At 47.9% G+C, this 25,808-nt stretch overlaps 1 protein-coding gene and 1 long non-coding RNA gene across 2 annotated transcripts in view; one reads left to right on the top strand and one right to left on the bottom strand.

The window, feature by feature from the left end:
• LOC127051001 (uncharacterized) overlaps positions 1 to 25,808 on the top strand; it is a 427,926-nt gene that overhangs the window by 55,538 nt on the left and 346,580 nt on the right. The gene's annotated exons all lie outside the window — the stretch shown is intronic.
• On the bottom strand, positions 21,361 to 25,101 carry SIX1 (SIX homeobox 1). Its single transcript, XM_050952732.1, has 2 exons — positions 24,455 to 25,101; positions 21,361 to 22,642 (listed from the first exon to the last, which is right to left on the bottom strand). Exons 1-2 carry the CDS (start codon positions 25,012 to 25,014, stop codon positions 22,369 to 22,371), a joined length of 834 nt encoding a protein of 277 aa, XP_050808689.1. The 5' UTR covers positions 25,015 to 25,101; the 3' UTR covers positions 21,361 to 22,368.

Below are 25,808 nucleotides of genomic sequence, written 5' to 3'. Positions count from 1 at the left end.
TAATGGAATGGCTGCTTCCTAGCAGAATCCAATTTTCTCTGACCTCTGCAGTGAGCAGGGGTTTGGAGAGTGGAAAACTCCCAAACAAGAAACCAAAGAGATCAAGTGTTAACACTGGGACTTAAAAACCACATAGAGTCTGAGAGACTCAGGGAAACTCAGAGGGATTCACAGAGACACAGAAAGCTTTGGCAGGAGACAGCAAGAGAGGGGTGTATTTTTGTTGCAGAAGGGGCTTTTATAACTGTCGGACCAGCCAAGGAGGAAGGAAACTGGCTACAGAGGAGGGAGACTCCATGATTTGGAGGGGCAGCTATATACATGGGGGAGGGGAAAAAATCCCCTGGACTCATTAGAGAGCTCTGACCTAAGCCCAAAGGATGCTCCAGAGTGGTGAGGAAACTGAGGCAGGGCAATGCATGTAGGGGTTTTATTATTTTGTCTAGATCTGTATATATCTTGTGCTAAGTAAAGAGTGGTTGGTTTTTGGAACCCTTACAAAGCCCAGGAGACTGTTTGCTTCCACTATGACGTGCTGTCATAAACAGATAGCTAAGGGTTAATGTCTCTTTCACCTATAAAAGGGTTAACAAACAGAGACCTGAAACACCTGACCAGAGGACCAATCAGGAGACAAAATACTTTCAAAACTGGGTGGAGTGAAGTTTGGGTGTGAGTTCTTTGTCTTGGTTCGGTGGCCCTCTCAGCTCTGAGAGTGATCTCTCTATCTCCAAGTTTTCTAATCTTCTGTTTCCAAGTTGTAAGTACAAGGATAGTAAGACAATAGGTTTATATTGTTTTTTTGTATTTACATCTGTGTAGTTGCTGAAATGTTTTAAATTGTATTCTTTTTGGATAAGGCTGTTTATTCATTTTTTCTTTTAAGCAATTGACCCTGTATATTGTCACCTTGATACAGAGACTATTTTTATGTCTTTTTCTTTCTTTTTATATAAAGCTTTCTTTTTAAGACCTGTTTGAGTTTTTTCACTGGTTAAGGCTAAGAAATGAAGGGAGGGGGAAAATCTCTTTGTGTTAGATTTACTAAGCCTGACTTTGCATACGCTCTGGGTGAGGGGAGGGAGTGTTTCAAGGACTTAAAGCAGGGAATATCCTAGAGAACCCAGGGTGGGGAAATCTGGGAGGAGCTAAAGAGGGGGAAGGGAAGTGGGTTATTTCCCTTTGTAGTGAGACTCAGGGCATCTGAGTCTTGGGGTCCCCCAGGGAAGGTTTTGGGGAGACCAGAGTGAGCCAGACACTGGAATTTTCTGGCTGGTGGCAGCGATATCAGATCCAAGCTGGTAATTAAGTTTGGAGGTTTCATGCTAGCTTCTCATGTTCTAAACTCTAAGGTTCAGATCTGAGTAGGAAAGTTATGACACGTGCCCCTGAAGAAGTGACCTGTAAACCCAGGTAGGAGCTCTGGGAGAGGGTATGCTTCAGCTACTGGGGAGTCCAGGGAATCAGCACTGGTCCTGGGGGCTCTACTGTAGCTGGCCTGCAAGGTCCCATTTCCATGAAGGGGCAGAGAGCCTGTGCCCAGGAAGTGTGCCAGAGACTTCAGGAAAGAGACTGGACTGCAGCCTACTCAGACCAAAGGAAGCTTAGAAGTCCGCAGCGCCAAACACAGCAGACTAGTGAGTGTCCAGCAGGGGGAGCTTTACCTGGGCTGGGATAGCTCCATTGCAACAGAGGATGCTAGCAGGGCTGTTCTTCTAGGTCCTATTCAAGTTGGACAAGCCATAGAGACTCTGTCTGCTGTGCCAGGGCTCTAGCTGTGGGCTCTGGAAAGCTCTGTGTCCTCATCAGGATCACAGGTCTCCGGTCACCTAATTAACATCAACCATGGAGTTTAAAGACAGGAAAAATCAAACAATAAAAATCAGGCTAGCAAAGAAGCCAAGGAGGCCCAATGCCAGGAAAGAGGACATTGTGCCAGCTTGGCAAGGAGTGAATGCTTGGTCTGTTGGGTTAGACGGTGAGTTGGTGCTCACTGAAACAGCAGTTAGCATCATTATCGTCTGTGGGGGCTGAGGGAGGGAAGGAGAAGAGATGAAAGGAGGCCAAGGAGATGAAGGAAAGTCAGCCTCCTAAACAGCCTGACAAAAGCACATTGCTAATGGGGTGCAGCACTGGCGTTAGACAGACAGTCTAGGTGCCAGGAGCGGGGTTATGATTTGCAAGATGGGAAAATTTGAGAGCAAGTTCTTATTAGTAATGTTTTTGCAGCACGGAGCAGCCCCAACCACAAACCAGGCCCTGTTATTTTGAGAGCTGTTCAAGTATATAGTGAGAGACAGTCCCTGTCCCAAAGAGCTCACAAACTAAATAGATGGGACAGGCAAAGGCAGAGAAACAAAGTAATTATTATTCCCATTTTACAAATGAGGAATTGAGATACCCAGAGCCTGATCCAAGGACCACTGCAGTCAACAGGAGTCTTTCCCTTGATTTCAGATCAGGCCCTCAGTGATTTACCCATGGAAGTCCATAGTAGAGCCAGGAACTGAACTCTGCTCTCCTGAGTCCCAGTTTAGGACCCTCAACTGCAGTTCAGATGGAGAGCAAGCACTAGCCCACCTCCACTGGCACTAATCCTGTACATTTCCTTCCTGCCATGCTCAGTGTTTGAGCCAGAGCCACTTGTCTCCCTGTTGACACTTGGTTTTGAATCACTACCATTATTCTCCTGCACAAATTACTTGAGCGGAGATTGTTTTGGCTGGATCAGGTATGGCCAGCTACAAATATTTGAGTGTTTACTGGCTCCATAGCAGTTCCTGAGCTTTTCACAGTCCTTGTGGTGGTAGTGGAGGAGGAAGAAACACAGCGTGTCTGCACTGGTGGTGGTGTTCATTAGTTTCACTGGCTTCCTGAGCTTGGCACTCAGCACTGGCACGCAGCACGAGCTGAGCTCCAGGATTTGTTCTTGTGTTAGACAATTTTCCCAGCTCCCCAGGACATGACAGCAGCAAATGATAACAAGCCCCCTCTTCGTGTGGGTTTGTTTGTTACGACCAGCTGGGAAGAGCCCGTGAAAGAAACAGCTGTGGCCAACTTTCATTTTATTTTTCCTGTTCCATTGTGCTTGATTCCAACCAGTGGGTTTCTGTCTGGATTGAAAATCAAGCCTTTCCCTTTTGTTTCTCTCCTTAGCTCATCCCAGTGGTATAATAGGAAAGATGCATTTCCAACACAACCCATTTCTCTCCTTCATCTTTTGGGGACTTTACTTAAAGGAGCTGAGCTCTGTTAGAAAAGACAGTGGGCACTTTTAAAGCAGGCCTTCAGGTTTTTTTAAGGCTGACATTTTCACAGGTGACTTCTAATCTCAGGTGCCTCAGTTTCTCGAACAGCTGTGGTTGGGCACCCCGAAATGAAAATTTCCCAGCTTAGAGGCTATTTTGAAAATGTGGCTGCACAAGTTCTTGTCTCGTCTCTTGTGCAAAGTCTTCACAATATTCTTCCTAAAATATCTTCAGGACAACCAATATCCATGTCCCCGGCTTCTTTCATGTCACACTCTTCACATGGAATGCTTTCCCTGTTCTCATCTGCCAAGCCGTTATACTATACTCATTTATGCCAGTTGAGAATCTGGTCTTTCATTCAAATCCCTCCTACAGAGTCATTTCTCTCATATCGCCCAAAAGAAGTGAAAGGCTGATACAATAATATAAACTATAGGTATATACTAACATAACAAAGACAAAGACAGCCTTTTATTCTCTCCCCTGACTGGGCTGGCTCAGTTTTGCTCAGCCCATACATTCTTCAAGGCAAGAACAGTCGATATTTTGCATCTTGTACAGTGCTAAGCCCATAGCCAGATTAGGGCTGGTCAAAAATTTCTAATCGAAACTTTTTTCTAGTAGAGAATTGGGTTTTCAACTAAATGAAAAGTTGAATGGAAAGTATCTGCTTTCCTTGAAAATATGCATTTTTTGTTTGAAAACTGAGCACCCAGAAACAACCAATCAACATGGGTTTTAGTTGGTTTTGGCTAAAAACTTGCCAGCAGCCACAGTCCCAACATATTTTAATTTTAAAGTTTCCAGATTTAAAAAACAAACAAACATGTGCATGCCTTGAAATTTTCTGCAGGGGAGGAAAATATCTGCCCAGCTCTGCTAAGAATATTGGTAGTACTATGTGGATAATCCTCTGGTTGTGGCACCTTTTCAACCTTCATGCCCCACATGGGATTTGGGCTTCCAGGGCAGGAAGGTCTGCAGTGGGAGAGGTTGGGTCTGGAGAAGAAGTTGCTCTGTGCTGCATCATTTCCCCATTTCCAAGGGGATCATGTAGAGCAAGATAATGCAGAGCTTGTGGGAAGCAGCAGCTGTCAGGGACAGCAAAGGAGCAAAGCTGAAGAAGCCATGGAAGTGAAGGGGCCAGAGACAGGTGTGGAATCTCCGCCTAGGTGGTTCTGGTCTCCGTGGGTTTCCTGAGAGCCACAAGAATCTTGGGACATTCTGTGGTTTAGCAAGTTAACTATCCTGCCTGTTCGGGAGGGGGGAAGAAAGGAAGGGACCAAAGCCTCTATCCCAAAGGAAACTCCTCAGGTGTAGGCTTGCACACTTTCTGGTCCCCGATCCTGACTTTCTCCAGCTGTGGGTTTGATCTGGCCAAGCCCTGTATCTGGAGCACCATTTACACATAGGATGTACCATAGATTCATATTAACCTTTATTGGTTAAGAGTAAGCATGTCGCTATTTTGCCATATATTCATTTTTAGTTTAATTCTCCCTTACTTTTGCCAAAGCCTTTGATTTTGCATAGCAGCCAGAACGATGACAATGTAATAAGCCAATCCGGCCAACAGATGGCACTCAAACTCCACAATACAGTTGTGCTTAGTAGGCCTAAAAGCTCAGGGGTTTTCCAGCTAAGGTTTGTTCACACACCCAGGCAGGCCAGATCTTCAGCTCTTGTGAATCAGCTTACCTTCACTGAAGCTCCTAGAACTACACCAGCTGAGGATCTGGCCTCAGCTGATTATATAATGCATTGCTGAGCAGAAAAGCTTTGGATCTTATTCCGAATAGATGTAGAAACTGGGTGTACAAATGAGATGTACACAGTCAATACATTCATTGTGCATAGACTAATCTGGGTGTAAGGAAGAACTTTTCTTGCTAGCATAGCAAGTGGGCTGCATGTGGGCCCTTCTATCATAGAATAATAGAATATCAGAGTTGGAAGGGACCTCAGGAGGTCATCTAGTCCAACCCCTTGCTCAAAGCAGGACCAATCCCCAACTAAATCAGATTGTGATAGCATTGCAAATGGTTGAGAGTGCATACTTCTTACCAATCCATAAAGCTCAGAAAGACAATACAAGAAAACCTAGGAAGACCGGATAATGCAGTGAAGCAGAATGTAGCCAAAGGCAACTTCATACCATGCCAGTGTTGGGTCATAACTTGAGCTGCTGCAAATCACTGGAGCTCAATTGAAGTAAAAAAGCCTTCAGTGAAGCTATGCTGATTTACATCACCCAAGGCTCTGCCCCTCAGTATTTCCAGCAGAGCCTGCTAAGAATGCAGTGAAAGAGCATGTTGTAAACTGGAGTTCTGCAAATAATTCCCATCATGTAATTTCTCAGCTAATTTAGCCTCTCTCTCTTTTTTTTTTTTTTTTTTTTTTTTTTTTTTTTTTTTTTCAGATTATGGAATGTGTTTGTGAGCAGATCAGTTTTCTTGAGGGGTTTTTTTTCTTTTTTTTTTTTTTCAGATTTTCTCAGCAAACTATTTGTTTGGGCCTTTGACTCTTTGTGGCTTGAGTCCAAACCAGTTTGCTGCAAGTATTCAATACTCAGTAGTCATAAATGTGAGCTGTGTTTGGTCATGTGATATTGTTTCTATTCCCTGACTGGTTGAGTCTCTCTTATAATTAGGAGGAGGGTTTGAGGAGGCTACTGTGGCTTTGACTCTCAGGGAAATGGAGCAAATAAGCAGGATTAGGGAATTTTAGAAAATTTATAGACATTTCCTTCTGTCCCACGCAAGCTTTGCCAGAAACATCATTCCTAGAAAATAAGGCTACTTGTGGCAAGATGTACTAGCTGCCGGCAGAAGGGTTTTTTTTATTCATCACATTCATGCAAAGTAATTGTGTGTTTGTGTGTGCACATGCGCGTGCTTATTCAGTCCTACCTGTTAGATTTAACTGCCTCTGAGTGTCAGAGGTATGGGGAGGAATTATGGGAATTCTATCTCCCTGCTGTATTACAGGGACACATCACATTTGAACATCACCTTTCTGTTTGAATTTTTTCCTGTTATTGTTATGAGTGATATCTAAGATTTATTGTAACTGAAAGAGATTAAATTTGGGGAACTTTTTTTTTCATTCTGTTTACTCTGTGCATTTGATAGCACTGTGTGGACAGTCAGTTTCGTTGTTTCCACTGTATTGTTGTTTGTGTGGGACTTTCACGTGGCAGCCGGAGAGAGAAACACATTTAAAAAGCCACCTAGGAAATATGATTGTAAAACCACAACAGTAGATGGGGGTGTTGAAGTGGGTGTAGTACCAGAAACTGCTTTTAACTTTTCTTTAATTGATTAGATTTCAAGTTTTTAATGTCCCGGATAGCAGCATCCTCCCTTTTATAAAACTTACCAAGTGTATTGCATTCATTGGTCTAACATTCTGTAACTCCAGAGCTATTGACACAATAATTGTACTTGCTTGGGCAGAGCTAGATGAGAAAAGTGTGATCAGAGCTTTCTCTGGTTCAGTTATTTGCCTCCATGTCAGGGCCCTGGCAAGGGGTTTGGGGGCATTTTCCCCTTCTTGTGTCAAGCTAAGTCCCATCTCATCTCAAACATTGCATTTCCCCAGTGGATATTAACACATGGAAGTTTTCGCACTCCAGGAGAACTTGAGTGCGCCAGCTCAGAACGTGCTCTCCAGAAGTATTTGTGTGCATGAACCTTGCTTGCTGACAGGGACGGGGACACGGTTGCTGTGTGAATACTCCTGGGAAGTGTTTTGTGGCATTTGCCCAGTTCTGTCCCAAAGCATGGGATCTGAGGCCTTCAATGAGCATTCATCTTGAAGGGGGATGAACATCAGACATTCTGGGGAGACACAACCACACACTCTCTGTCACATTCCACCCCCCCCATCCAATTTTATAACTAGAATTTGTTTAGAAAATGGAAAAGGAATTATCTGACATTCAAAGCACAAAGGACCTGATTCAGCAAAGCACATAATCACATGCTTCAATTTAAGCATGTGGTTCTCTATTGTGCTGAATTGGGGCCTCTGGGACTTTCTGAGCTAAGATGGATACGGGAATGATGCATATGGCACAACTCCAAGCATAGTGTCTAATCCTGCAAACTCTTCTCTGTGTGAATACTCTTTACTCAGGCTAGCAGTCTTATTTCATGTATGTACATCAACCATATGCTGCACTATAAAAGCAGCACTGTAAGAACTTTTTAGCAATTGACTTCTCTTGTGTGGGAGGATCATGCCCATGAGCAAGGCTTGTGAGGTCAATTGCATGGCACCTGTAAGATATAATTATAAAAAGACCCTCAATAAAGGAGTTTGGGGCTAGATTGAAAACACTTTCAATTAAACTGTCCATGCTGTGACCTGTATACCACTCACATCTCCTCTAAACCCAGTGGTTCTTAGGACGGTGCTGATTCTCTGGCTCATGATTAATTTCACTCAATATGAACAACTCTCTTTTGGATTTGGGCTGTTTCCAGACATTGCATTTATGTTGCTCTCGCTTTTTAAAATGTCTCATGAATTTAGCACTCATGAAAGCTGCCGGATTCATAGCCCAGGTGACTGGAATCTTTTACCCACAGAGTAGGTACAGTTCGTTATTTTTAAAAATATTTAAAAACCAGCCAAGAGCCATTTCTATGAAATACAATGCGATCGTGTTTTTCACATGAACGTGCTTTCTTTGTCACATGGACGATATGACTCCAGTTCAGCCGTTTGGTATCCTTGTGGTTTTGATTTTCAGTTGAGAACAATCATATCAGCTGAGATTGTACACTGAGATATTGCCCTTTGGGATAGGATTACATATGCACAGATCACTGGAGCCTGTATTTGGAAGACTTCATTTTTTCCCTAAAACCAGTTTCATGTTCTATGTCTGAAGATGGTTTTAACTGTAATTCTCTGCTCCTTGTTAGAGTAACTGAGCCTTCCTCGTAGGTCACTAGGCAGGTCACTAAAATGATGGATGACCTCAGCTCTGAGCTGTTAGGGAGTTCTCTTGCACAGATTCCTGCTAATAATGGAGCTTCAAATCCTGCTGCTGTTTCTTTGTGTGTGATGATGGGAAGTTCTGTGTTCCAGGATGGTTAGGATTCCCCCGACTCTTGGCACACCCATTTTGGCCACTTCCCCCTGCAAGCTCCTCTTTCTAGCTGGCTGCCATCTCTCTCCAGTTGCAAAGGCAGTATGTACAGTTTCCTTGGAGGCCAGCAGCACATCGCTGTGGGGACATCATCCTGCAGGAAAAGGGGCATGAGGGAGGAATAGCTACCTGCTCAAAATCTCGGAAACATTGCTATTTCCCCATTTGCTCTGGGGGCATCTGCAGAAATGAGCCCTAAAAGATTAAGGGGGTCTTCAAATTTTAGACTCCCATTGACTTCAGTGTGGCAGGTTCAGTCCTTCAGTGTTTAGGGCCTAAATCATTTCCTCCCATGCAACGAGTGAAAGAGGAAAAGCTACGGCAGCTGATCACCCTCCAGACCACATGGATAGGTTTTACTGGTCCCTGGAAATGGCATTGGGAAAAACCCTCTAGCCATGCACATGTCCCAAGACTGACTGAGAAATCACAGAGATTTTGGGGCAGCTGTGGGGGGGCCCCTCTCTGGCCCTAACTCTACCCTGGCAGCAAATCTCCCCGAGGAGCCATACTGCCATTCACATACCACTCTGAATCGTTCATTGGCCTTTGGGGACAAATTCAGCCCTTGCTTACATCCATGTCCCAAGGCTGGATTCTGAGAGGTGGCAAGGGAGCAAGGGCCCAACCTTGCAATGTGTTATAGGACCTTGACGCATGCAGTCAATGAGGCTCTGCATGGGCACGGGGCACCCATGTGTGTCATGTTGCAGGATTGGGGCTTAAGTGAGGGCACAGCAGAGCCCCAGCCTGTGAGTCTAGATATTTCCCCTAATAAAAGGTCACTTTAAAAAAAAAAAAGCCCCTTAACAGAATCACAAGTTCAAGTTAGGAGAAATGCATGATAGTCAGTCACTAATAATAGTGCTGAGCACACCGCTCTCAGCCGCTCTCAGCGGTTATACACGCTAGTGTGGTGTCTGCTGACGCCTGGGCATACTGCACTGTTGGAGGGTCAGACAGTCCCAGCTGCTCTAGTGTGTTTGATCTCTTGAGCTTTTGTTCACATTGTTATATCATTTTAGTGCCCTTTGGTTACTGTATAATCTGCATCCTCCCCCAGTCCGTTAAGATGAGAGGAACTAACCGTAACTGCAGAAATGAAGACATTGCCTTTGGCTAGTTACAGCAATTGTTAATGTTAGTCTCATACACTCGTTGTTATTAATAATATTCAGCACTTTCCGATTAAGGCATTTGCTGATGCTCCTCATGTTTACCATCTGTGGGCGTGTTGACTTCACTGGGCTTTGGATCAGCCTAGTGGCCCAGTTCTGAAAACACTTGCTTCCAGGCAAAGGCCCCACTTCTGCAAAGCACGCAAACTCCTGTTTAACTTTGAGCACATTTCTAAGTCCCACTGAATCTAGTAGGACTTCAGCATGTCCTCAGAGTTGAGTACATGCTGAATTGCTTTGCGAAGCCATAGGACTTACTTCTACTAATGGGCCCATAATCTAGGGGTCCTGTCTTAAGAGATACAAAGAACCCTCATCTCCCATTGACATAAATGGAAGATGAGGACAATCAGCACCTCACATTGGTACTCTCTATTCACAAATTCATTGTTTTAAGACCAGAAGGGGCTATTATGATCATCCAGTACTCTGACTTCCTGCCTGTCATAGTCCATAGAATTTCACCAAGTAATCACAGATTCAAGCCCATAATTTCTGTTTGAGCTCTAGTATATATTTTAGAAAGACATCCAGTCTTGACTTAAAGACTTTAATTGATGGAGAATCCATCATGTCGGTAGGTAAATTGCTCCAGTGGTTAATTACTCTCACTTAAAAGTGTTATTTCTAGTCTGAATCTTCAGCTTCCATTAGATCTTTGAACCATTGGATCTTTCATTTGACTAGATTAAAGAGATCTCTACTATCAGGAATCCCTTTCCCATGTAGGTACCTAGAAACAGATTGAGCTTTTTAAGTCTCTTTCTATAAGGCATTTCTTGGAGGCATTGGAAGGTCCTGATAAAAATTCAACTCCAGGGGCCTTTCTGCATGCAGAGGTTCTTGCAGGATCGAGGCTCAGATAACAGCCATTTTATATTTTGGGGGAAGTAGTGTTATGTTTTTCAGCCTTAAAGGTTTTGGCAACTTAAATGACAACATAATTCCAATTTACATGCACCATAAAATCTGTTGAAAGTCAGGGAAGTTCATTTCAGCTTCAGTTTCACTTCATTTCAGATGGAAAATATAACACTGTGCTCCCAGCTTTGGCCAAGCACCCAATCTTTTATTTCTGCTCTGTCGGTGCAGGGGGAAAAGCACAGGAACTGAAATCTCATTGGCATCGTCAATCGCTGCCAAAGACGGTATAGCCAAGATATTGGCTCTTGTTCCATGTTTTCATTCACCCTGCATCTGTAAAACAGTGATATAGGAGGTGCCCCATCAGATCCAGGAGGGCAGTATCATATTTGTTATCTGAAAGGAACTGGAGCCAGCGGGCAGCCTTTTTGGTAAGCTCTGGAACTTCTTTCTTGATTGTTGTGCTGGAGTTTGGCCCCTACCCAGGCCTCCCTGAAGCACCCATTCCAAAATACTCCTCCAATTTAAACAAGTTATTTTGCTCTCTAAAGGACAGATTTTAACACCTCCCCCTTTACCTAGTTACCTGGACTTGGGAAAGAGGCAGGAGGGGAATGGAGAGCAGCTACTCACTCAAAACTTCATTTCTTCAGGGAGTATTAGCCACAAACCTCTTAGGAATTTTTTGTTCTAGTGGTTTTGGGTTGTATTACTGGGAATAACATAACACCGTAAAATACAATTTATTATTTAAATTAGCAGAGGCAGTGCAGGCTAGGGGATAGCACACTGGACTGGGACTCAGGAGACCTGGGTACTATTCCCAGCTCTGCCACTGGCCTGTTGTATGACATGGGGAAGATGCCTTCATCTCTGTGTCTTGATTTTCACATCTGTAAAATGGGGATAATGCTACACTGTACAGCACTTTGATACCTACTGATGAAAAATGAATTATTATTAGCAAAATTTTTTATAAAAAAAATTCACCATTTTCTTAAGATGAAAAAGTGTGTTTTTCCCCCTAGTCTTGAATGACTCAGAATATGTTAAGGGGATTTTCTTTGCATTTTCAACCAAAATCACCATTGGCCTGAGACCATGCATGGAAAGCTTTGGTTTAGATGACGTAAATGTTGTACATGAACCTGGTGCACTGAGTGGGTGCATTTTAAATAAAGAACTAACACAGAAATTGACAAGAATCTCTTGTCCCTAAGGTGAATTTTTCAGGAAGTGAAAACAAGACAGTATAATGAATCTAAATGTGTATCTTTAACCTGAACATTACCATTGGGATTATATGCTTCAGGGAGACTTCAATCTCAATCTAAATTTGGGGGAATGGTGAAAGACTGATACTAGGGTGAAAGAGGGAGGGTTCTGACACTTCTGGATAATCAGTGGAATACAGCAGCAATACAGGTTTGACAGCAAGAAAAACAAAACATGGCCAGAGGCATAGATGTTTTTAACCTTGTTGCATCATTAAATCCAAACTAAAAATGTATCCAGTAAGGGCAAAGATTGATAAACTGATAGATCATTCCTAGCTAGTCAGAAGACTAAAACACATGTTATCCCATCAAAGGTTAGCTATGACTTCCATACCTAAAAGTGTGTCCCTGTCCATTTTAGGAATGAAGGTAGCACATGAATATCAGCACTTCAGCTATTTTTCTCATTTTGGATCAAACCAAGCTGCTTTTAGTGCCAGATTCTGCCCCTGTGCTCTATAAGAAATCCATTTGGGTTCCTCAGTGGTTTGAGTATGGGTCTGCTAAACCCAGTTCAATCCTTGAGAGGGCCATTTAGGGATCTGGGGCAACAATCTGTCTGGGGATTAGTCCTGCTTTGAGTAGGGGGTTGGACTAAATGACCTTCTGAGATCCCTTCCAACCCTGAGATTCTATGAACTGAAGTAAAGGTATCAGAATCTGACCCTCTGGGATTTACTTCTGCTCTTAGGGTGACCATATATTGCCTTGGATATCTGTGCTATTCCTATTGGTATCCATATGGCTGCACACAATATGCAGATTCAATGTGAATTTTGCAAGATGGCAAAATTTGGGAAGATGTGTGAGAATGCTGCTTTCAGATAGACATGTCTACATAACAAGCAAAACCAGAGGCACAAGGTATGAGTCTGAGACAGAATTATCCCATGCAATTCAGTCTTCAGATACAAAGCTGTTGATGCATTATAAGTGAAGAGAGCCTAGGTAGCAAGTCCAGTGGAATTACACTGCTAATCCTGCTCCCACTGGGTGCAGTAACACTGTCATAAAGCTGGATCTGTGCAGTGAAGAGGTTTCATGGGTGTTTGTGCGGTGTTTTCTGTGTTGGTTTGCAGCGTCCCACAGTTTTCAGTATAAAACAACTTTTTTTTTAAATGGGCAATACTCCAAGCAACCCCTGAATGTCTCTTTAAAGGGATCATGATCTAGTGAATTAAACCCAAGGGAGGAAGTTCGGAGGGTTCTAACCCTGGCTCTGGCACTCACTCCCTGTGTGATCTTGAGCAGGTCAATAAGGCCAACGTTCTCAAACTTGGGGAGCTAAAACAAGGCTCCTGAATCCATATGCAGACACCTAAATAAAAAGGCCTGATCTTCCCAGGCATAGCTCACATGTATCTGCCATTGTCGTCAATGCTCAGCACTTCTGAAAATCCTGTTCTTAAGTAGGTGCCGAAATATGAATTTAGGCAGCCAGGTTTGAAAACTCTGGCCTTATGCTAAGTGAGATACTAATACCTCCCTACCTCACAGAGCTTTCCTGAGGATTTATTAGTTAATAATGGCAACATTTTCTGAACACATTCAGTGCTAAGTATGATTAAAATCTAGTGATGTGGTTTAGAATATGAATGATTGATTAACGTGACCCAGTATATGAAATGAGGCTGGTGGGTTTGGGGTTTGTTTTCATATACTGAGTTTCATGCTCACGGCTCTGAACATACAACCCTGCAAAGCCTTTGCTAGTATAGCTGGAAGAGAGGTTGCCATTTTAATCCAGGCAGTGAGGTATGCTTCTGCAGGAGGAAGAAGCACTTGTGAAATGGGTGACCTTTCTAAATCCCTGCGTGGACAGACATTTCCAATAAGTGCTGAAGAAAAGCCTGCCAGCTCCAGCTTTCTCAGCCTGCTCTCCATTTTCCTTCCATCATCTCCAGGCTGAATTTAATCTGAGAAGGTTCCTTTGAGCTTTTGTGTTTGCTGGGGGAGATGTAGGCGCAAAAGGGATCACATTACAACTTTCATTTCCTGAAATGTTTGAGGGAACATCCAGGGTTTTATCCACACATCAGGCAAAGTTGAAAGCTCAGGTTTCAGGTCTTGTCACTCAGCTGTCACCAAACAAATGAGCCTCTCAGAGCTGGAGACTCAGAGAGCTACCTGCTATTCATGACCCCTAAAGCAGGTGATCACTCATGGGAAAAGCAGGTAGAATTAATCATTTTGCTGTTCTCCATTTCCTCTCCTTTTTGGCTGACCCACACACAGTGTGAAATCTGTTTAAAAAAATCAAATTAACTCCTTCTTGCCTGTAGAAAAACAAAGAAGAGCAAGGTGAGAAAACAATACGTTCTAGGTGGCTGTGGCCTTACTGAGACTTCAGTGTGGACAGGAGCTAGCTAAAAATTGCAGACTGCAGCCAAGGGAAGTGGTGTGGAAATAAAAGAGGGAACAATCGTCTCCCTGGCCTGTCAGCCCCTATTTGCCTCTGCCTCTGCTCCCTGGCCTGCTTGTCTCTGCCTCCCTGCTCCCTAGCCTATCTGTCTCTGTCTCTGCTCTCTGGCATGGCTGCGCCTATTTATACCTGTCTCTGTTTCAAGGTAATTGGGAAATAATTACAGAAACTTTTCTCTAAGTAAAAGGAGGCGTATTTTAACGATTTTCACCAATATCAGCCATATCTCTTTTCTGTAATAAAATTAATTAAAATAGCATCCAATGTCCTTTTAACAATGGCTAATCTCAGCTGAACTTCTTGTACCTCTTTCATTCTTCTGTAAACCCAAATCCTAGGGTATTTTGTTAAGTAATTCTCATCATAAGAGCTGTTCTTTGGGGACTGTCAAGTTTTTAGTTATTTTATTTTGCTGCAAACTGTGGATTAATGTTGAACTTGCTTGCAAATAGATTCTAGCTGTGCAAATCTCACACTTTAACTTCTTCTAGTGGTGTGTGTGTGTGTGTGTGTGTGTGTGTTTCCTAGCTGAATGGCAAATATTTCAAATACTGGGTGAGCTGCAACATCTAGGGGCCTCAAATCAAAGACTGTCTTTTGAAAGAGCAGTGTGGTGAGAGCTGCACTGTCATTCTTTGCCTGGAGGTTTGGAACAGGAGGGTTTTTCTAAGCAGGGGGCAGGAGATAGACTGTATGTAAGACAATCCTGCTTTCTATATGAAGTAAGTACTAGCCTGTTTATTTTGAAAATAGCCATTGGTTATAGATTCCCCTCACCGATTTCCCTAAACTAGCTATTTGTGCAGAGCTAAAGCCCTGGGCAATATAGCATCCAAATCAAGAACCTGGTTTTAGAAGGCAGCATATCATGTTTAACCAGCATCTGTAGGGCTATAGAATACTTCCTACACACCTCCAGAGGGACAAGACTTCATCTACTTAAATGTTTAATGACTTCTTCCTTCCATAAATGTTAAGACCCGTTGAGTTGTCTTTAATTGAGGACTGTTCACTTATTTCTGCCCTCCTTTGTCAAAGGAAGCTCCCATTGACTTTAGTGGGGGATGCAGGGGGATGGGGCCCCCAAAGCGTCAATCAGCGTTTGTTTTGCAGGCGCTTCTGCCGCATGTCACCCCAATCAAAAACAAGCGAGGTGGCAAATAGCTTGGGCGAGCTGAAGTGTCCAAAGCAGGGAATCCAAGCCGGGGACTGACCATTCACCGGCACGGTTTGCAGCCAGTCTAGTCTGTGCACAGCGATCGAGCCTGGGTTGCTAGAAACGGATGCTTGTCTGGATTGGAACAGACAGCCAGGGGTCCCCTATGGACTGCGGCCGTGTTTATGGCTGTACACTCAGAGTCAACACTCCTGTAAGATACTGCGCGGAAACCGGGCTAAAGCCTGGCCATCCGCGTGGATGTTCAGTCCCTCTATAACCGCGGGGGGAGGCAGGGGAGACAAACCCCTCCTGGTGGGACCGTGTCATGACTTGGGTTTCGAGGGCTGTCAGATTGCAGTGACCCGAGCAGGACGTTGTCACCCCAAATGATTTATTTTAAAACCGGAGCTCACGGGTAAGGTGAAATCCGCCCCGCTCGGTTAGCGTTTGCCTGGCTCGTCCGTGCTCCAAGCGTTTTCCTTCGAGTGCCCGTGGCTCCTGAGACCCAGCTCAGCAAAGTGCCCCAAGCACCATAAGCAAGGACCAGGGGAGTGTGTTTCAGTGGGTCGTCCGGCCTGTCTTCCCCTCGTGTCTCCGCTGCGTTGGGTTCTTACTCAGAGTCCCTGGGCCAGCCCTGGGCAGGACTCCGGGATCGGGCTCCCTCAGTCCGCGCGCGGCTTGCGTGGGGCCACTGACTGGCACCGAGCCGTTCTTGCAGCTTCGTGGGTCTCTTTGCTAACGGGTCCGGGGAATTTTTCCCATCCCATCAAAGAGCCCCTGGAGCTCTGCGGAAGGGATTTCTCTCTCTGGGGCAAAGGGGAAAAGCCATGGGAGCCTAGACGGTCGTGGGATGTGAATTAAAATCCCAATTGATTTCAGGGGCGCATCTGCTTTAAAATCAATGCTCCAGCCCCTGGACTTGGCCCGATAAATCCGTCTTCCAGAACTGCTAACAGACCATCCTTTGCTACCTGCTTGCAACTTCTCCTTTCAGTGGGGTTTCCCTTTCAGCGGGGCCTAATCCTCCGAACCTCAAGCTTCCCAATGATTTCAGGGCGCTTTTAAGGTCTTCTTCCGGCTTGGCTCGTGTCCCCAACCTTTCTAAAAAGGAAAATGATCGTTTTAAAGGGCTTTTAAAAAAAACTGTATTCATCCAGCTAGAGGTGTTTCGTTCACCGATGGAGATGGATCACTGGTTTTAAGCAGTCGCTAGCTATAGAAGTGCATACCTACAACATCTCAAATAGGAAACAATTGATTATATAGAAAATCCACTTTTTAACAAGTTGGGGGTGTAGTTTATAGCCAGACACGGCGTTACCCAGGATTTTTTCTTTAAACCTTGCCCAGTCGCTTCACCCAGGATCTCCCCCGATTAAATATTTTCCAACTGACAGCGGCTCACATCCAGTCGCGGATTTTGCCACGTTTTCCCAGCATCTCGCTTGAGGGGTGTCCAGGCTGAGTAGACAAGGGACAAAGTCTGTGGTTACTTTAAACGGATTCCCCGTGTTTGGATTTTCGCGCGACGAAACATTGTATTGAGCGCAGTAAGGGGGCTGCTGGCAGGGCGGGCCCGGAGAGGGCGAACGGGTTTCAGGCCACCGGTATCCCTGGGCCCGATCCTGCCCCTAGGATTTTTGCCAGTGGCTACACTGGGAGCAGGATCGGGCCCCTCTATCTGTCCAAATCGGGTCTGCGAGAGAGGAAGCCCCTCGGCTCCCGTGGGGGAAGGCGTGAGTGGGTAAAGCTACAGCCCATCAGCCCCAGAGCTCGGGGAGCCCGCCACGGAAAGCCACCCTGCCCCCAAGACTGCAGAGCCCGATCCTCGGTGCCTGAATAAACCCACTTCCCCCACACTCCGGCTGACTCCCTCCTTCCCTCCCTCCCCGCAGGGCAGCCCTGCGGGACCCGAGTCTCCTGCAGGAGCAGGAGGCTGGATGGATGGATCGGTCATTATTGTCACCCAGCTCTGAGTTGCCCAGGAATTACACTGGGAACAGAGCTGAGCCCGCAGCGGTCCCGCCCGCGCGGCCTCTCCGCAGAGGACTCCCGGGCGCAGGTGGAACAACAGGCGCTGGGACCCAAAGCTTTTCTCCCGGGGGACTTAGGCTGCGTTTTCACTGGGGAAGGGGGTAACCTGACTCGCGATCCGAGCGAAGACAAGGCGCTTGTAGCTTTACCCTGGGTTAGGCAGCGGAGCTAAACCCGCCCTACTGCGGGCACCGGGAAGGGGGCGCCCCAGCTGGTCCCCTCCGCCCCATTAGCGCTCCAAGGCGGCCGGGGGTCCCCAAGCCGAGCCCCGCATAGACTGAACGAGCCCCGGGGCGTGGCACAAGCAGCCACGTGCGGGAACTCGGCTGGCACAGAGTGGGCCCGAGCAGCTGGGCTCCCTCGGGGCTGCAGGCCCGGGCCATTCCCTTGCCCGGCTGACATTTCAGAGAAGACTGGCTAGTGCCGTACCCGGCCTGACCTGCCCGTTCGTGCTCCCCCTTAGCTCCCTCTGCCCTGCCAGCGGCGGTGGGGGGGGGCCTGCACGTGCGCCCAGCTCGCCATCGGGGGGCCCAGCCCAGCCCTAGGAGAGCTCGCCGCGTGGCTGGTTTGCAGCACCTCCAGGCCCGCCACTGCACCTGCCTTAGCGCCCAGCTAGCGGGCTGCAGGGAAATGAAGGCCGTGGCCCGGGCCAGCCCCCTGGCAGGGAAGACGGGGCAGGGCCTGGCTGCCCCATCAATCTGTCCGCGTTTGCACGGGGCACCTAGCGGGCTCGGCCCGCTCTCTCGCCCCTCAGCGGAACGGTCCTCTGGACTCGCCCAGCCCGGACACACGGAGCCAGGGCAGCTCCGAGTGCAGGAGAAGGGGCAGCCGGTCCGAGGGCTGCAATCCTAGGTTGTGAAGTCAGCCTCCCCCTTACCACCACCCCATACGCTATTAGCCCCCTCCTGAGCTCCCCAGCCAGGGCAAAGGCCCCACAGGTCTAGGAGAAACCATTGCAAGATCCCACAGCCAAGCCCCGGGCAGCAGACGGGACGGGAAGGAATATCCTGATCCGATCCAAGCCGTTTGAATGAAAGGGGAGCCTCTGCAGAGCTGTCTCCCGACTTCAACGGGAGCTCTGCCTCCGCCAGGCTTTGGTTTAGTCGGAATTAAGCGAAAGTACAAACCGCCCCATCTCTCTGTGTCCGCAGTAAAACCCTACAGCTGTCCCTGTAACACCACCAGGCCCCATGCAACAAAGCTGGGCCGTGCTACGCTCTTGCAAGGCTGAACAGCCAGCAGTAACCGCGGTGGGCTGGGGGGTGCTGGTAGCCTGGGGTACGGAGGCCAGATGCACCCCGGTTTCTAACAGCTACTTTCCTGGAAGGAAGAGGGGCCGTCTGTTCTCCAGCCGCAGCGCTGCTGCGGATTTTGTAAACGCAGCGCTGAAAAGCGGCTTGGCTCTGGCATAAATCCTCTAACTGCAACTGGGAACCGGTCCGGGACAGGCCTGGGGGGGGGGTTGTTGTGTAAAGCGCCAGGAGCTGGTGTCAGTTGCGCCGCGCGGATTTCACTGGAGTTACCGCACATTAAGGCAGGTGTCTCTGAAATCAGCCTTACGCCCCAAATCAATAAAAATGCATCGTCATCTACCGATGAGCAAATGGGATGATCGTCCCCGCTATCTCCTCCAACACAGCTCCGTGTGTCACACGCACCCCCCTGTCCGGGATTCACGTTCTGCTTAAAGGCTCCGATCTCCCTAGAGAGGCACAGGGTCGACTCCGGCGCATACATGTGTATGTGTCATTTTCTGTCTGCTCTGACTTTTCCTTCGCCCAGCTCTGCCTCCTTCCAGACTGATCCGCGCAATTCCCGTTTTGCTGGATCCTGTGAACTGACTCTAACTCTGTACCCGCGAGGCTCCACAAACCTGCTGGGCCTGGCTGTCAAATCAGACGCTGCAGCGCTTCCAGTCCCTTGGAGCATAGTCCAATAAACCGCTGTTGGGTCAGAAGTGGGAGTAGTGGAATGGGGCACTTTTTGAAGGGAAATAAGGAAGTGCTGACCCGTTTCTTTGGCAGATTTAGGTAGGCCTGCAGCTGCTGACTAGCTGGCCAAAACAGGGAGCGAGAGGCGTGGGTGAGGATGGCTCCTCTAGCTATTAATTTGCTGTTTGTTTTCCTTTATTTTCCCCCACTAAGTTTTACTTTGCCAAGGTGGCTGGTATGTTTCCATAAAAGACCATGGAATAATTATTGCTGATTATAATCATCATCGTTCTGGTTCTACACTATCATCTAATGAGACAGCGTTGAACAAAAATATTCTAGATGAAAAATGGAACTGGGACTCTTGTAGCTCTTCCGATTCAGCCTCGCTCGATACTTTTCTCTCGCTGAAAGGTCAATATGTTAACAGCGTGGTCTGTGAGAACTGGAAGACGGCAGTAATTCCAAGGGTTTTCTCCTCGACGTGAATTTCACCGGGCCAGAGTTGGCCGGCAACGAACCCCTGGGAAAGGCGTCGGATTGTAATTGGCTGTGTGCACCTAGGAGCTCGCACCAAGCCTAGGGCCTGGTGCGCAAGGCTGTCTGGTTGGGTTGAGAAGCAAGAAGCGCCGTCGTTTTTCCAATATCTGTGCCATTTCAATGTGATCTGATTCTCCCCTGCAGTTTACAGGACCAGGGTACCATGGAGGGTTGTAGTGGTTTGTACTGAGGTGCAAAAAAACCACCCTACCCCCCCCCCCCGCTTTGTAATGTAGCCTGCTAAATCTAAGGGCGACGTTCTGCACTGCGCTGTCAAACCGGAGTATAACTCTATCTGACTGGGCATTGACACCGGTGTGCACACCACGAGCAGAATCTAGCCCTAACTCAGCGGGCCGGAGGGCGCTGTGTCAGAAATGGAAGTGAGTTGTCCTTCCTGGGCTGGTTTGCAGGAGAGATTTCCGCGGGGCGCTTTGAAGCGCTGCCTGGGTCATTGGGAGCTGTCTTTAGGCAGCCTGTTTGTTTTTTGGAGTGAATGTGAAGAATGCGGAGAGATCCCTCCTGAAAAGACCTTCCTGCAGAGGGTGACATTTCTCCATGGCCCAAGACCTGGAGAGTAAACGTTGCAGTGACTTAAATAAACACATACTTAATGATCCAAAACACTAACAGGGGAGATTGGGATCATTAGCGCTAAACCCAAGTGAACAGAGGAAGGGCTAGAGAGCCAGATGAAAATGGGGATTCAAAGTCCCAGCCCAAGGAAAGCAGCGCTGTCCTCTCAGCAGACCGAGGAGCAATGCTACTCACTGACTGAAACGCAGCAGCCCGGTTTCTGCCTGGCATTGCTCCTGTTCCAAGAAGTGCCCGATCCTGGCTTCCTCACTCAGGCCAAACTGCTCTATAAGGGGCCTGCATCTCGGGCAAAACTCTCATCGGTTTGAGTAGGACGGCTACGAACTGCAGGATCGGGCCCTTCATGGATAAACCCAGCACACTTTAGCGCAAAGCCAGACAAATTCGCCAGCGATGGAAAGCCGAGCTTTTGAAGGCTACGCCTTTCATTGGGAGAAACTCCCTGTCCTCTGTGAGCAGCACAAGCGAGCCTCGCATGTTGGGTTTTAATGAATAGTTCATTTAAGCCTGCTAATATTTAAGCAGAATTCAGAAGCTACAAAAGGTTTATCCTGTAACACTACCACAAATTTATTGCTATTAATAATTCTGTCCTTTATCTGGCAGCAAGAGATTGCCCGCGCACCCAGTTTGCATTCCAATATAAGCTAATAACGTAAGGGGTTATTTTTATTGTTGTTTTCCTTTTCTTACGATTAAATGCAGTGTGGTCCTTTCATCGTGCTCTTGTCAGCAAGACTGTTAACCCTGACGGATCGAGATAACCATGAACGTGCCTGAAAACAGCTAGTGGATAAACAATGCTTCTAAAAAATAAATATTGAACAAAACATTAAAAAAGCAGTTATTCAGAGTGGGACCGACCTAGTGCTTTGAGATAGCCCCGTTGCCTTGATTTTATGCCTAAAATAACCCTCAGCAAAGGAAATAGTTAAGCCATTTGAAATGAAAACAGAACTAGCCTGGAATAAGAAGACCAAACTAACTTTTTCAAATAAAATCATACTCTTTATATTCTATTAATTATTATTTAATTTAGGCTTGTTTAGGTACAACAGAGAATGAAGCAGAAAGCACATGCTAATTTTGGTAACAAATACGTCAACTTCCAGCTCCGCACCCTTTTGCAAGACAAACTCTGGCGTGGGGGCAAGGGGCAAGCTAACAAGAGTATGCGACATTGCCAGGAAAGTTGTATAATAAGAAATATTGTTCAGAGGAAGCCGTATTTATTTATTTTTTATTTTTAGTTTAAGTCACATTGATGCATTTCGAAAGTTCACCACAAAAAAAAATACGAAGAATGTTTGCTCTATTCATGGTCATTGAAGTTCCTCTAGCTAATTGCCTCGTATATCTGCTTTAAGACATAGGCACTGGTTTTTATTCTAATACTGCATCTTTTAAAATTTAATCTACACCGAAAACTTTTGTTAACACGAAATGTGAAAAATGTAAACTTAACTTCCCCTCCCACCTCCCTCCCAAATAAAAGGCCTTGTAGATTATCCGCCCTCTGAGTTCTTAAGAATTCAAATAAGAATAAATTTCCCCAACTATAGAAAGACTCTTCATCAATCTCTTTTTTTTTCTCTCTGTACGTGACAGATCGGATCTTCGTCACTTTGTTTCGAATTGAATCGAATCCGGTTATTTTGTAATTCCTGCTGGTAAAAAAACTTAATTGAATTCGAAGGAACATCCTAAGAGAAAAATCACAGGGAACCGCTGTTTTCTGCATTTGGCTGCTTGGAGAAAAAGAATGGGAAAGCTGTAAGCGCGTTAGATAGGAGAGGAGAGGAGACTTCCTGGGAGCGTTTTAAAAGAGAGGTTAAAGTCGTGTTAAGAATCACCAGATAAGATGTAAAATCGTGTCCTGTCCTCTATTTACAATCAAGTGTCTTATAGCCGCGGTAAACCTCCGTTTCCATTGCTTTAACGGCTGCTTGCTCCGGTTTTAGGAGCCGAGGTCTACCAAGCTCGAGGTGAGGGGTCCTAGCAGGGAGTCCTGAAGGCTGTGGCTGGTCTGAGAGGCAGTTAAGCCCGTCAGGGAATAGCTGGAGCTCCTGGCATGGCTGAGGTTTCCCTGTAATAGAAGGACTGAGTTCTGATCGGGACTTTGTGGGGGGGAGAATTCTTCTTCGGAGCTGGACATAAGCGGTTTGCCCCCATCCAGGGGAGAGAGCTGGTTGGGTTTGTTGGTGGACGTGTTGTTGTTTTCACTGTTCTCCCTAAGGAAAAAAGAATGCAGCCTGTCTGTTACAAAGCAGGGACATCTCTACTCGTCAACTTAAAGCGAGACTCCATTGGTGTTCTGCTCAAAGGGGGCATGAGAAAAATCAGCGGATGCGCCATTTCTTTCGGCGTTCAATGCCTCGCGGGAAGCTAGCAATTCATCATCAATGTATCGGTGCAGCGCGCCCCCCACACGACCGAGAAACTATTATCAACCCCCCTCTGTTCAACCAACGTGTCTCCTTGTGCCGGCGCTACCTCGCAACAAACCGCTGGTTTGAACAAAACATAGTTACAAATGAACAAATAAAACCCTGCCCAGATATCCGAAAACACCAAGAGAAGCGTTTGCCATTTAAATCCCGGATTCACCGCGGGAGCTGCCGTGCTGGGCCTATTCAGCCAGCCCCCGTCACCGATGTGCGTGTTCACTTCGGTGAGGACAAGGGCTTTTTAACATTAAAAACGGCTCTTTGCGTGGCTGGTCAAATATTTAGGAAGCCTTCTAAACCCGCTGGTACTAAGGAGGAGTTGGGATTGAACCAAGCAGGCAGGCAGCAGACTAGTGCGGGAGCAGGACACGCACCCGTCTCCTTTTCGCTAGAAGGAAGGGAGCCAGAGGCCTGGTTTCATGACATGCTCCTTGCTGGGACTGAAATCCGGCTCCAAGTGCAGGCGTGGTTCCGAGCCGATTCACACAGGGCTCGTGAAGCCCCTTCCCTCCCAAGAAGCTTCTGTTACCCCCCGATCTCTGTGTGCGGTTGGAAGTGTCTCAGCCCTGACTCACTCCTGTTTAATTTCATAAGCTCTCGGCTGCAACCACTGGGATTTCTCGTTCTCTTCCGGACCCCGGGCTGCACTCTCCAGCCACAGTGCAGCTGTGCCAGAGGGGGAGTGCAACTCCAAGGCCCGAGAGACGAGGGGGGTGAATAAAAGGCAGAGAATCAAACGCTCTCTCCTCAATGCCTCGCTCCTATTTATTTACCTCCCTGGCTGTTCCGCCCACCACAAACGTCCCCGAGTCCCATTCCGCCGCTCAGGGATGAAACAAAAGGCAAGAGTGACAAAGCCGTCTCCAGAAGTCAGCTAGAAGCGTATTTAACCCTTGGCGTTAGGCAGGTGGGGATGGGGAGCAGCCGAATAGGTCCGGATGCGAGGAGGCAGAGCGATGATTTTTCAGAGGGCGTCTCATCGCCTTCTAAAAATCGCGTCCCAGCCTCCTGCGCGAAAAATACCGAACCCATTTTTCTCCTGCCTGTAATGTTAAAGGAAAATGAAACCCAGGTTTTGCTTTTAAAAAAGTGACTCCTAGCGAGTGACCTGCCTGATTAGCGCGCAGCCAAGGCGATTTTCTTCTTCCCCGAACATCGTTCTCAATGCCAGATCCCCAGCCTGGTACCATCTCCCCCTAAAATACCGCCGGGCAGAGCCTGGGGAGGGTCACCTTTCCCTTCTGGAGAGGTGCTGGCCACTCTTTCCCATTTAGTGTGTCTCCACTCAGCCTCCTGCAGTAAAAATACCCCCACCGCAGCCTGGAGCTGTGCTGGGTGCCGGGGCGGGATACATACCCCAGTGGGGATCACGATTTCGGCTATTTACCCGCGCTAAAAGCGGGCTGAAACAGACACTGACACCCCAACTTCCGCCCCCCATCCCCCCCAAAAAGCCTGCGACTAATTCTCGTTCATCAGCTGAATCCAAGTGCAGGAGCCTCCTGGCTGGCTCCCCCCCCGCGCAGATCCCAACCTGCCCTGCAAAGCGCACGGCAGGAGAGTAAAAGAGAGAGAGAGAAACGCCGGGGCAAGTACCTTTCCTTCGCCTCTGCCGCTCTGTCCCGCTGCCTCCTGTTTTTAAACCAGTTGCTGACCTGGGTGGTGGTGAGGCCGGTGGCCTCGGCCAGCTCCCTTTTCTCCCGCGGCGAGGGGTAGGGGTTGTGCGCGTACCACTCCCTCAGCACGCCCCGGGACTTCTCCTTGAAGCAGTAGCTGGTCTCCTCGCCATCCCAGATGGTCCTGGGCAGGGGGAATTTTCGGCGCACCCGGTACTTGCCCACGGCGCCCAGGGGTCGGCCCCGCAGCTTCTCGGCTTCCACGTAGTGCGCCTTGAGCCAGAGCTGCTGCAGCTTGGGGTGGTTGTGGGGCGAGAACTGGTGGCTCTCCAGGATCTTGTAGAGCTCGCGGAAGTTGCCCCGGTGGAAGGCCACCACCGCCTTGGCTTTGAGGACGCTCTCGTTCTTGTGCAGGTGGTCGCAGGCCGGCAGGGACCAGAGGAACCGGCCCAGCCGCTCCAGGTTCCCCCCTTGCTGGAGCACCTCGCACACGCAGGCCACTTGCTCCTGCGTGAAGCCGAAGGACGGCAGCATGGACATGGCTGGGGCTCGGCCGCAGGTCCCGGCTGGGCAGCAGAGGCGGCGGGACGGCTCCCTCCCGAGCGGCCAGGTGAGAAGCCGGCGCGAGGCCGGGCGCTCCCAGGTGCGGCGGCGCGGCGGGGGGCGCACGGAGCCCCGGCCCGGGCGCGAGCGGGGGGTGGGATGCTCGGATTGTTGCTGGGGGAACTTTGTGGCTCCTCCGCCGCAGCCAGGCTTAAAGCGCCCGAGCGGCCGGGCCGCGCTGATTGGACGCCCCCGCGCGCCTATCGGAGGCTGTGCTAGAGGCGCGCGGCCTGCAAGGCAGCAGGGCTGAGCGCGAGGAGGCCGGGCCCGCGAGCCGCGCTGCTGCTGCTGCCGCCGCCGCTGGTGTCTGATGAGTGAGTGGCTGAGCGTGTGTGAGAGAGCCCGGGAGGGGAGCCGCGCGCCGTCCCGGGAGGGGAGACACGTCAGGGCCCTGCAACATGAGCCCCGTCTCAAGTGTCACCTAAGGGGAGCGGGGGCTCATCGCTGCACAAATCAATTATTACAGCCCTTAAAAAAGGCCCCTCCCCCACCTCCTGGTCCCTCGCAGCTCTGCTCCTTCCATGTGAGCTCATATTTAATTACCTTAATGTTGGGAATGAATAAATAACGGCCTGATGAATAGCTTATGGAGCGCGATAAATAATAAAGGAGAGCTATAACTTTGGGTTGGAGGACAGGAGGGCTGGATGGGAGGCAGCTGTGTGCGAAGGGGTGGGGGGTTGGAAGCATTTCCAAGGCCCTCGTTCAAAGTGTCTTCGCCATGAATTGCT

The sequence above is a fragment of the Gopherus flavomarginatus genome, chromosome 5 (assembly GCF_025201925.1).
Source record: "Gopherus flavomarginatus isolate rGopFla2 chromosome 5, rGopFla2.mat.asm, whole genome shotgun sequence".
Classification (NCBI taxonomy): Eukaryota; Metazoa; Chordata; order Testudines; family Testudinidae; genus Gopherus; species Gopherus flavomarginatus.
The sequence above is the reverse complement of the archived record's forward strand: the minus strand, read 5'-3'. Positions and strand labels throughout refer to the sequence as shown.

Excerpts from the sequence above, each read along its gene's own strand:
- SIX1 (XM_050952732.1), bottom strand. The coding sequence starts at position 25,014 with ATGTCCATGCTGCCGTCCTTCGGCTTCACGCAGGAGCAAGTGGCCTGC. Across the intron at positions 22,643-24,454 it reads GCGGCAGAGGCGAAGGAAAG|GGAGAACAGTGAAAACAACA; the intron begins GTACTTGCCCCG and ends TTTTTTCCTTAG.